The sequence below is a fragment of the Eptesicus fuscus genome, chromosome 24 (genome assembly GCF_027574615.1).
Source record: "Eptesicus fuscus isolate TK198812 chromosome 24, DD_ASM_mEF_20220401, whole genome shotgun sequence".
In the NCBI taxonomy this organism is placed as follows: Eukaryota; Metazoa; Chordata; class Mammalia; order Chiroptera; family Vespertilionidae; genus Eptesicus; species Eptesicus fuscus.
Genome location: NC_072496.1, coordinates 5,006,621 through 5,019,523, shown reverse-complemented (window position 1 = coordinate 5,019,523; position 12,903 = coordinate 5,006,621). Strand labels below are relative to the sequence as shown.

The 12,903-nt window shown below is 40.0% G+C and overlaps 1 protein-coding gene across 8 annotated transcripts in view; it reads left to right on the top strand.

Moving 5' to 3' along the window:
- The window catches only part of ARID4B (AT-rich interaction domain 4B), a 63,837-nt gene that overhangs the window by 3,495 nt on the left and 47,439 nt on the right, over positions 1 to 12,903 (top strand). For all 8 annotated transcript variants that reach the window (XR_003620718.2, XM_028157974.2, XM_028157971.2 and 5 more), the window contains exon 3: positions 12,156 to 12,266. Coding sequence is in view for 7 of the 8 variants with exons in the window: in XM_028157974.2 (XP_028013775.2) it covers positions 12,156 to 12,266 (111 nt within the window). In the remaining variant the exon portion in view is untranslated. The remainder of the gene's footprint in view (positions 1 to 12,155; positions 12,267 to 12,903) is intronic.

Sequence of the window (12,903 nt, the reverse complement as noted above, 5' to 3'; positions counted from 1 at the left end):
GCAACCAATGGATGTGTCTCTCTCATCCTCCTCCCTTCCACTCTCTCATTGGGAAAATATCCTCAGGGGAGAATTAACAACAACAAAAAGTAATGATGCTTAAAATTTTCACTGATTTGTAAAGCATAATAATTTTTTAAAAAGGAAGTAAACTTTTAAGCTTGTTATGTACTATTAGTCACAAGGTTTTTTAAAATTTTATTGGGACATTGTTTTGAGGTAAAAGTGCTCTTTTGGTTGTTGCTTTAAATCCCAGAATAAATACAATGTATATTATTATATGTTTGAGAAGGAATGTTCTTGTAGTGCTATCTTCAAGATTGGTATACTCTGTCTTATATTTTTGTCCAGTGTGTTTTTGAGAAAGCTGACTAACACACTTTTGTGCTTTTAACATAGATCATGATGTAGGTATTATGTTGTATTTATTTTTCATACTTTTGATAGCCCTTTCAACATCAGTGATAGCACATTATCAAGAAATGATAGACTATTAAAGTTTCTAAATTATTCTAAGACTTAATTATATCAGATTCATTTTCTACTTTTTTTTCTCCTGCATCTATATTGTTAATATTACACTGTAGCAAAATTTATTTTACTTATTTATTGTTATTTTAGAGAAAGAGAAGAAGGGGGGGGGAGAGAAACATCGATTTGTTCCACTAATTTATTGATTCTTGTATGTGCCTGACCTGGGATTGAACCCACAATACTTGTGTATCAGGGAGGTGCTCTAACCAACTGAGCTACCCAGCCAGGGCCATTGTGGTAAAATTTCAAGAGAAATGAGAAGGCTAGACATTTCAGAATCTTTAGGGAGTAAGTGCTATAGGTAGTTGTACTTAGAACTAGGGAGATGGATTTTTCGGATGTATCAGTTTCTCTTCAGTAATCACTGGCTTCGATCATATACAAATAATGGGTTGATTACAAATGCCTTTTTAAATGCCCTTTGCTTGTGTGCATGTTCTTACTCCCACTTCCCCTCCTCTCCCCTCTTCTCCCCTTTCCCTCCTTTTCCTTCCCTCTCTCCTTGCCTCCCCCCCTTCCTCACTCTACCCCCCTCATAAATCATTCATTTAACAGCCCCTTGCATGTGTCAGGCCGTGTGGAATGAAGGTGAATAAGCTATAGACCTGCTCTCAGGGAGCTCACAGTTAAGTAGAAGACAGAGAAAACAAAACATAGTGCATATTGAATTAGAAGAATATTGAGTCAATATATGGTAATTATAAGTCCTGTGGGCGGATAGCTAAGTCAGAGAGACCCATGGAAAGTCCTCTGGAATTGACATCTAAGCGGAGAGTTAAAACTTTCACTAGGCAACGAAGGGTAGAAAGTGTTTTCGACAGAGGAAACAACATGTGGAAAATAAAGAAAAAAGCAAGGTAATGTATTTGGAAACGAAGGAGTTCACTGGCTGGCTTACCTTAAAGCACGATGTGTTGGAGGTGGGAATGGTGGGCAGTGATGGGGGATGAGGCTAAGTCAAGGAGTTGAAAATATTCTTGCAAGGTCCATGACATCACTGAAGGTTTTTAAGAAGGGGTAAAGACGTTGGGTTTGTATTACAGAGAGAGCACTTGGGTAGTATTGTATTGAATACATCAAACGGGAGATCTGAATGGAAGGGAGATTCCAGGTGAGGACCCCAACTGAGAAGTGACTAAGCCTTAGTGCACAGGGAGTGGAGCAGAGGGGATGGTCTGAGGTATCTAGGAAGTAGAATTTAGGACCTAGGAACTCACGTGGGGTAGGAGAAATATGCAGGTTCCTTGGGGCATGAGATGGATGTTATCGTCATTTGAATGAAGCATGTTGTCATTAAAGATAAGTAGGGTTTTGAGTATCTAAAGGACCTGTAAGAGGTCCACATTCATATGGATCTACTTACTAAGCTGTAAGATTAAGAGCAGTGTGATGGAGAGCAATCAGAGACTTGATTATCCAGCGTGAATGTTAACCTCATAGTTAATATTTAACTACAATATTCAGATGGATTTAGGTCCATAATGTGACAAATGTATTTTGTCCTATAAATTTGTGGTCTTTTTGATGAAAGGCAATTTTATAAAATACCGACTTGTTTTCTGTCCAAATTGCTCTTTGCTTACTGTAATTTTAAAAAGTATGGCAGATGAGTGTATTTTCCCCTGAAGAATGCATTTTTGCTAACTCGGCCTATAAATCCAGTCACTGAAGAGATATTGTGTACTTTCCTGGTACCAGACATGGTTTTGGTGCTGAGGGTACATCAGTGAACAAGCGTTGACTCCCTTGTGGAGTTTACTTTCTGTTAGGGTAGACAGACACCAAACAGAACAAAAACAAAAGCAAAAAAATGTGGTAAGTGCTATGAAGAGAAACAAAGCAGATTCAGGCTAAGAGGTTAGAGGGACAGAGGGTGTTATTTAATTATTTATTCATTCATTCATTTGTTGTAAGGAAGGGCCTGTTTGAGGCGATAACATTAAGCATCGTGTGAGACAGGTGATAGAGTGAGCCGTTCACTTACCTGGGGAAGAGCATTCCAGGCAGAAGCTGCGAGTGCACAGACCCTGTAGGCCGGCCTGTTTGATCTCGGCATACTGAAGAAGCAGGAAGAGGCTGCAGGGCTGGCATGGTAGGAGATGAGGCTAGAGAGGTCACAGGGCCAGGGCAGTGTAGGGCTTTGTAGTCCATGGTGAGGACTTAGGGGTAAAATCTGAGTGTGTGAGGAAGTCATTGAAGGGTTGGAGCAAGAGAAGGAAGTGATCTAACACGCATTTTCAGAAAGAACAGTAACTGCTGTACAGAAACAGACTGCAGGGAGCAAGAGTGAAAGTAGGAGATGAGTCTGAGGCTCCCAAGTGAGTTCAGTGAGAGGTGGACACGGTGAGCGGTGGCAGTGTTGAAGGTGGGATGATGACAGGGTTTGAATGGAGTGAATCTGGGAAAAGTGCTGCTTGCTGCTACTTAGAAATGACGCCCTCCCCCTTTTGCTGTGTGAGTTGGTAGGTGGAAGTCTTAGAACTTAGTACAGCAAGCTGGTATTCCCTTGTTAGTGAGCAGTGGACAGTCAGATCAACAGTTCTTTCCATTCTACTTGGTTTTGTTTGAATTTTAGAAAATGAGATAAAATTCACCCTTTTGAAGTATACAATTACTTTTTAGTGTTTTCACAAGATTGTGAATCCATCACTGCTATTCAACTCCAAAACATTTTCATCTTCCCAAAAGAAACCCTGTACTTTTTAGTGGTCACTCCACTGGCCTTCCCCTGGCAATTACTAATCTGCTTTCTGTCTCTAAGGGTTTGCCTATTTTGGACATTTCCTTTGAATGGAATCATACAATATATAGCTTTGTGTGACTGACTCCTTTTACTTAGCATAGTATTTTCAAGGGTTACTCACTTTGTAGTATATGCCAATACTTCATTCCTTTTTATTCCTGAATAATACTCCATTTTATTGATATACACATTTCATGAATCCACCTGTTAGTTATAGGACATGTGGATTATTTCTACTTTTTGCCTATGAATAATGCTGCTAATGACATTTGTATACAAGCTTTTGTGTGAACATATATTTTAAATGTTGGGGGGACCTAGGAGTGGACCTTTCCATTTTCAGGGAAGTAATCTATTATTTGTGATACCCTGTTGAGAGCTTGATGACCACCAAGGAGTTGGACTTTTAAAAAATTCAACATTCATTGAACACTTACAGGCTCGTCTCTGTACAGTGAACAAAACATGTAGAAAGTCTCGGCCCTGTGTGCCTTGTATTTTAAGGTCAGGGGAAGGTAAGCAGACAAATAAGAATAAACATAAATAGATTACCTAGTTTGTTAGATGGTAAATAGTATGAAAATAAGAGGGGAGCCGGGTAAGGAGGATAGGGAATGAGGCAGGCTGTAGTATTTTTTTTCTTTTAAAAAATATATATTTTACTGATTTTCTTACAGAGAGGAAGGGAGAGGGGATAGAGAGTTAGAAACACCAATGAGAGAGAAACATCGATCAGCTGCCTCCTGCACACTCCCTACTGGGTATGTGCCCGCAACCAAGGTACATGCCCTTGACTGGAATCGAACCTGGGACCCTTGCGTCCACAGGCCGATGCTCTATCCACTGAGCCAAACCAGCCAGGGCTGTAGTATTAAATAAGGTGATCAAATAGGCTTTATTGAGAAGACTTGATGGAAAGATGTGAGGGAGTTAGTCATGTGGCCTCAGACAGCTTGACTTATTCAGTGAACTGCATAGGGGTTAGGGGGGCTGGAGTGGAGGAAGGAAGGGAGAGACAAGGAGGGGTTGGGGTCAAACCCATAAAGGGATGCAGGTTGGGGGCCCAGCAGATCCGATCGGATCACCTAGGACCTTGAAGGCCTTTGTAAGGAATTTGGATTTCACTGTGATAGAAATGGGAAGCAACTGGGGGTTTGAATAGAAGACTGATGCAGTCTCTATATACTGGCAAATTTTCATTATATTTAAAGGACCACTGACTGCTGTGTTAAAAACTGGCTGTAGGCAAGTAGAAGCTGACCGTTTAGGAAACTGTTTTAATAAAGGATGATGGTGGTGGTGGTGGTGGAAGGAGACAGGACTTGGGATGGTGAACACACAATACAATATACAGATGATGCATTACAGAATTGTACTCCTGAAACTTATATAATTTTATTAACCAATGTCACCGATTTTTTTTTTTTAAAAAAGGGGAGATGATGGTGGCCACCACAGTGAGGAAGGTGAGCAGTGGTCAAATTTTAGGTGTCCCCAAAAACATTTTTTTCTTAATCCTTACTTGAGGATATGCTGAGAGAGAGAGGGAGAGAGAGAAACATTGATTGGTTGCCTTGCGTATGCCTCCCACACTGGGGATCCAATTGGTATCCCAGGTATGTGCCCTGACCTTTTGGTCACAGGACGAAGCTCAATGAACGGAGCCACTCTGGCCGGGCTTAGGTGTCTTTGGAAGGCCGAGCCAGCAGGCATTCCTGTCAGGTTGGTGTAGGGGGAGAGTAAGCGTCAAGGACACAGATTTCCTGGCTGGTAACTGGAAAATGAATGAAGTTAGGGCTGCATAATTTTCAAAAATAAGCATTTATATTTTATATTTGTAAAAAATGCTAACTGGTGTATTGCTCTGCCTAATGCGGCTGTAAACAAAATACAGACATGCTATATTCATTTTTTAGTAACAGACATTTAAAAGAGCTGCAAACTTTTATTCTTGACAAATTGTTTAAAAACAGGATTCTTACTGCCTTCCTTTTGATGTCACAGAACAAAGATGTTTCTACGTTCAGGAGAAGGATGGACTAGTGTTCTGTGTAAGATGACGCCCACAGGAAGCAATGGAAACCATAGTCACACTAATATCACATTTGATATTTAAATGTTGCAGATTGTAGAAGGTGTATATTTTGATAGAGCATAATCTGCAAATAGAATTATTAAAAATTTGTATTGATTACTTAAGTGCAAAGCATCACTTTTAGCTTATTACTTTATACATATAAAGAGCCAGCGACCATAACGCCCACTGTGGCCAGCGAACCAGCCGGATCAGGGGATGGGGCGGGCCAACCGTGCAGCCCCTCCCCCTTCCTGTCCCTCCCCTAATCGGACTCTTCCACCCCGATCAAGGGCGGGCTGCCGGCCAAACTCCCCCCCCCCCAGCCCCGCCCTCGATGGGCCCCCACCACCCTGATCAGCCCACAGCCCCTCCCCCTGGACGGCCCCACCCCTGATTGCCCCCCACACCCCAACCTCCTGCAGCCCCTCTTCCCTCCCGGCCTCACCCCATATTGGCCCCTCCACCCTGATCAGGGGTAGGGCCGGCTGGCCAAACACCCATGGTTCCTCCCCCAGGTCCCTGGCCCCCGATTGGCACCCCCCCACCCCATTCGGGAGCGGGGCTGGCTGGCCCACCACCCACAGCCCCTCCCGATGGCTGGCCCTGCCCCAAATCGGCCCCCTAACCCCAATTGGGGGGTGAGGCCCGCCAGCCAATCACCCATGGCCCCTTCCCCCAGCCGGCCTGGCCCATCTCCTCCTCCTGACAGGCCCAGCCCCGATCCATCCCAATTGGGGCCAGGCCAGCCGGACCTCACTTGTGCATGAATTTGTGCACTGGGCCTCTAGTTTGAATATAAAAGACAAAGGAAAATATGGCCTCCATTAAACCTAATGGATGTTGAATGAAACATAAACATAAACTATAAGTAGGTATTTGGGATATTTTAATTATTTTACATCAAAATGAGACATTTGTTCCCTCTTTATTAATTAGTATGTTTAATTTAATTTAATTTTTTAAATGAAATCTTAATTATTGATTGATTGTTTTGATACAGAGAGAGATCAATTTGTTGTTCCCCTTATTTATGCATTCATTGGTTGATTATATGCCCTGACTGAGGATCGAACCCACAACCTTGGCATATTGGGACACTGCTCTAACCAACTGAGTTATCCAGCCAGGGACTGTTTAACTTAATTTAAAAAAAGAGCTTATATTATAAAAATTATTACATTTCTACTCATTCAGAACTGCAGGAAATCCTGACATTCATTTCATGGAAGACAATGTATTTCTAGAAATGTGATAATATTCATACTGTGATTGGAGACACCATTCACCTTTGGGGAGGAAAATGAGTTTATAAAAGTATGTAAACAGTTTACTGGAAAAATAAAAGGCAAGTATTCTATAATCAGCCTACAGAGACAGAGAAACCAAGCTTCATGTTCACCTTACTATGCTAATGGTCATACTTTAGGCTGGTAAATAGGAAAGGGATAAAATAAAGGAGGCAAAGAGGGAAAGTTATAAAACACTTGTCTTACTCTGAACATAGTTTGCAGTATTCCTTAATTAAGAATTGCTCGTACTCAGAAGGTCCAAGTATGGGTATCAAGGTTTCTATAAATCTCTCTTCCCCAGATTTATGTGCTGAATTTTAATATGGTCATTTTCCTGGGGAGCAGAACCAAAGCTTAGCTTCTCAGTGGAACTCAGTTCCATTTGCCAGTCTGTAAAATACAATACTATAGAAACGCAGCTCTACGTATCATCTGTTAGCTGATCTGCTACCAATCATCTTAATAGAAGTAGTTGTTTGCACGTCTTTCTACTCTTACTTAAAGAAACAGGTAATCTGGTCAATACTCACTTTATTTTCTAATTTTCATTTATGTCACTATACAATTAGAAAAAGAGTATTATATTATACTGTTTCTGAAATGTTAGCATTTACACGAATAGCTTAAAATGTTTGCCTTTTTAAATTTCTAAAGAGAATCAATGTTTTCAGTTATAATTATAAATAAAGATCCTTGGATGGACACGTTTTATAAAATAACTTTAAAAGGTTGCTCTGAAAATCTGGAAGTATAGTTTTTATCACACTAGGTATTATTTATAAAACTATTATAAAAGTTAATGTATGTTTGCTCTTACTTTTCCACATTCAGTGACGTGCCTAATGGGGTCATTTGTGGCAATGATGTACTTAGCTTTAGGGTACAGTTGGAGATCCATATAAAACCCTGCAGCACTGCCTGGTGTGAGTGTTTTTCCAATTTAACATGGTGTTGGCAGTGGGTTGATCCTCTGGGCCAAATTTATGATTGTAAGAAAGATCGTACAGAAAATAGTGTATGTATCATTGTTAAAGTATAAATTTAGCTATCAATTAAAAGGATACTAATTCTGTATATAGTTTTATACTATTAAAATGTGTTACTCTACAGTATATCTTGCACAGTGGAATGGATACTTTATGCAGACTTTTCTTATTTAAGCCATTTTCTTCTAATTTATAGATTAATATTTGGCAGTGTGACTTAACTCTAGGTTATTTGAAGTCCTGTGTGTCAAGGTTTTACAAGTAAGACTGCTTTCTCCTAATTTGATAAACTTGCAGTATAATTGCTTATGAAAGCATAGTCATTAATAACTTTAATAACTTTAATTGAAAATCATACTTAGTTTTGTCCTTTATAGCCAAAATCAAGATTATAAACTGTCAAAGAAAGATTCACTTCATATACTGATAGTAAAAATTATACTTGAATGTATAAAAACCATCTTTTTTTGAGCGAGATCTTGTTTCTAGGACTCTCTCTGTTCCTTACTGTTGAAGTTTGGATAAGGTCATTTATGAAAGTAGACATCAGTTTCATTTTTTTTTTGTAGAATGGGGATAATAGTTACCTTACGATTGTGTAAGTACTAAATGAAATAACATTCAAAATGTTTTATGCTGGGCTTGGCATGGTTCTGAGCAGTCAGTACATGTTAGCTGTATTGTTCTGGTGAAAGCCTGTCACTCCTGCTATGAACCGATAGAATGAGGATTCTTTAATGAAGACTGCTTGGGATTGAGTTGGAACTCCTCTGCTTACCAGGTTGTGGGTAGTTTTCTTAAACTTTCGAAGAAGGCTGGCATTCTTGTCTAAAATGAGGAATGGTTTTAGTACTTACCTCATGGGGTTGTTGGGAGTGACTAAATGTAATAACAGGATCTACTACCTAATAAATTCTCAATAAATTGAAGTTATTGTTATTAGTTCTATGGAAAGAATGTGTAAATTCTTGTGAATTTAGGCTTTCAAGGTGATAATATAGTGACTAGTTTTGTTTTTATTTCTAATTTTTTTTTGTTTCTTTTAAAAAATATATTTCTATTGATTTCAGAGAGGAAGGGAGAGGGAGAGAGAGATAGAAACATCAATGATGAGAATCATTGATTGGCTGCCTCCTGCATGCCCCCTACTGGGGATTGAGCCCGCAACCCTGGCTTGTGCCCTTGACTGTAATCGAATCCGGGACCCTTCAGTTGGAAGGCCGATGGATGCTCTATCCCAGTGGTTCCCAACCTTCCTAATGCCGCGACCTTTTAATACAGTTCCTCATGTTGTGGTGACCCCCAACCATAACATTATTTTCGTTGCTACTTCATAACTGTAATTTTGCTACTGTTAATGAATCGTAATGTAAATATCTGATATGAAGGATGTCTTAGGCGACCCCTGTGAAAGGGTCATTCGACCCCCAAAGGGGTCGCGACCCCCAAGTTGAGAACCGCTGCTCTATCCACTGAGCAGAATCGGCCAGGGTTGTTTGTTTCTTTTAACTTAAAAGTAGATTTGGAAGTTTGGGGGGAAAGTTGTACTTTCCAGATTAAGAGTAAAACCTGTTATTTTTGTCTTAATGGAATCCTTTAAAACAAAATGTTTAATATAAGGTGAAAACCAGATTTCTTTATTCCAGGAACTCGTTGCTCTCATTTCAAACCTTTCGTAGCCCTTCCTGTTGCTGAGGGTTCTACGAAATACTTGTCCTCGCTTCTAATTTGCTGCTGGCTTGCCTAGGTAGGATTCTTTCAAGGGAAAAGTAAATTTTGCTCCCAAGCCTAGAGGGTTGTTAATGGATTAGGTGAACCCTTATACATAGTTACTTTCTGGGTAAGCATCCACCTCTAGCCCTGTTTATGTACGGCAGAAACAAACTTTTCTTCTCTAGATCAGATCACTGTTCTGATGTGGCATTTAGTCCCCTGAAGCTGGTATAGGTGGTGAGCCCGTGGGGGTGGGTGAATGAGTGCTGGGGCCCTGCCATCCCTGAGTAGTTTTCATTCATTCATTCATCTGTTGGAATTACCTCCATTATGGTTTTTAATGCCTCTCTGAGATTGTCATACACAAAAAGTTGCTTTTATAGATTTACCTGTATGTTTAAATACATTTACTTACTGGAGGTTTTAGCATCAAATTTAGTACTTTTGTTTTCTGATTCTTCTGGCTGCTTTGGCACCACGTAGTAAATATGAATGCTTACTCTTTTTAAGAAACGATCTCAATAAAATGTCATCTAGCATGTTTTACTTTAAAAAAACAGATCTTGAATAACTGAATATTTTCTAGGTAATGTCAGCATTAGTCAGTCACTTGGAGAATTGATTCAGCTATTCTCCTTTTTAAAGCATTTTATGTATTGGTGTACGGAAGCCCAGGGCACAATGGAGATTACTGTTGATTCATTTGGGCACTTAACATGTTTCCTTGGCATTTTGGCTTCTTGAAGGATTAGTATTCACCAACAGCTAATTTCAGAATCGCTTATCCTTTTTAGTGTTCTCAGGGAATTCAGTGTTTCTTAGGTGCCAGTGAGGGCATTTGGTTAGATTGACTAGAAAAATAATTGGTTAAGCAGTGCTGATAACTGTGAGGTAGCTGTTGCCTTGACAACTAGAAAACTGTTCTGTTTGCTAAACAAAGGGATGGTAATTTAGTAGTTTAATTTCCTCTTGGCATAGAGGTGTTACATAAAACCTTTTATTTTAGCCTCTGAGATGGTCTATATTATTGACCAGAATCAGAGAAGCAGAGCAAAAAGAGAAGGTAAGAGGTTTTTTGTTTTGTTTTTGGTTGTATACATGTTCTACCTATCAGGGTGGGTGTTGGGCAAAAGACTCTTAATTAACCGGCTCACAGTTCTTTGTGTCTCTCTGTGTTGGACCAAAGTGCAGTAGCCTCAGAATAGGTGTACAGCCTTGGTTGTCTTTCTGTCACTCTAAAGGGTTATGGTATACACTTCCTTATGGAGCATCCCACCAACTCTTAACCTCTCTTGCTATAGCATGCAACACGATTATTTCTGAATTGAGTAAGGGGGATAATATTTATACACCCCTTCATAGTGTACACAATTATACTGTCATCTGCTGTTTATGTAGGATCTTTTTTATTTTATTTTATGTTTTTATTGATTTTAGAGAGAGGGACAACCACCCTTGTCTTAGTTTATGTAATACCTCTCCATCTTTAAAGTTATTAAAATTATTTGATATAAATATGGGCACTTTTGTTACATAGCATTAGAATTTTTTAAAATATATTTTATTGACTTTTAGATAGAGAGGAAGGGAGGAGAGAGAGAGAAACATCAATGAGAGAGACACTGATCTGCTGTCTCCTGCATGAGATCAAAACCCAGGTATGTGCCCTGATTGGGAATCAAACCCCGAACCTCCTGGTCCAGGGGACAAACACTTAATCCACTGAGCAACACCAGCCAAGCACATAGCATTAGAATTTTTTAAAAAATTTAAAATAATTTTTTATTTTTGGAGATGCTAGCCACAACTATTAGGAGTGAATTTACTTTAAGATCCAAGTGAAATTGATATTTTCATTATTTGTTGCTGTATAACAGTATTTTCCCCTTATGTTTTATGGAATGTAATGGTAATAGATGTTAATGGGAAGGTAATAGATGTTAATAGGAAGAAAAAAGAAAGAGGTTCTTTGGACAAACCAGATTGGGAAATGATGAGGCAGAGTGGGAATTCATTCAATAAACCAGTTTTCCCAAATTCTCCCTCTTTTTTTTTTTGGGGGGGGAAGCTTCTTGGGATATTAGTATTTCTCGTAAAACACTTTGGGAAAAGCTACTTACATAATCTTTCTTTGGCTATGGAATTGATTAATATAAGCAGAACTCCTTATTAATACAGATCCTATGCAAAAGTACTATATACCTGATTGTAAAAAGTCAGAGCAGCTACATTAGGACTATTAAAAACCAGTGAACCCATGCCTTAAAGCATTTGAGACATTTTGGCTAAGTTTGATTGGAGACTTCCCAGATTGGATTTTGTAGTTTGAATACATGTGATTCCTCCTGCCCCTTTTATGCCAGTCTGTCTAAAAGTTGTCTAGGTAGCGATATATTCTGAATTTGGGTGCCTGTAAAGATATAGCCTGTAAGAAGAAATTTCCTCTGACTTTGAGCTTTAAGAATCTGCTTTTTCGTGGTCATGTAATAAATATATATTTGAATGGATGGTGGATAGAGGGGGCATTAAGGAATGGTATATATTTGTGATTGAGCAAATTCATATAAACCATGTGTATTTTAATAGAAAAAGATGCCTTTATACTTTATATCATGTACATTTAGTACATTTAAGTAGACTTTGATATATATTTTTTAGTTATTTTTAAGTTAGTGTATTTTATAGATTGTACTTGTTAACATACATAGTCAGTTATCACAGCTTTTATAGCTGTAACAAGATTTGACCTGCCATTCTGAGGGCTGATTGTGGGAAAGAATCAGAGTTTAAATCTAATTTGTGTGCATTTTTAGGCCCTGGATGAGCCTCCCTATTTGACAGTGGGCACTGATGTGAGTGCTAAGTACAGAGGAGCCTTCTGTGAAGCCAAGATCAAGACAGCAAAGAGACTTGTCAAAGTCAAGGTACAGTCTATATAGATTTTATAAATTACATGTCCAGTATTTACTATTTAAACTTTGGTGAGTATATTTAATAATTTTTTTCTGCAAGATGAGTTTAGTTTCTAGGAGTAATGGCTATGAAAATACCTGGGGAAAAAATCATTGTGATTGCAAGTATTTTATTGGAATGAAGTTAGATTAATATTATATATATTCTAGAGGCCCGGTGCATGAAATTCGTGCACGGGGGGAGAGGTCCCCTCAGCCTAGCCTGCACCCTCTCCAAACTGGGACCCCTCAGGGGATGTCCGACTGCCTCTCATAATCTGGGACCACTGGCTCCTAACTGCTCACCTGCCTGCCTGCCTGATCGCCCCTAACTGCCCCCCTGCCCCCGCCAGCCTGGTTGCCCCTTACTGCCCCCCGCCCCCGCCAGTCTGGTCACCCCCAACTGCCCTCCCCCCCGCCAGCCTGGTCACCCCCAACTGCCCCCCCCCCACCCCCGCCAGCCTGGTCACCCCTCCCTGTCCCCCTCTGCCGACCTGGTTGCCCCTCACTGGCTGCCCCCCCCCCCGCGGGCCTGGTCGCCCCCTGCAGCCTGCTGCTCAGTCATTTGGTTGCCCCTCACTACCCCCCCTGCCGACCTGGTTGCCCCACA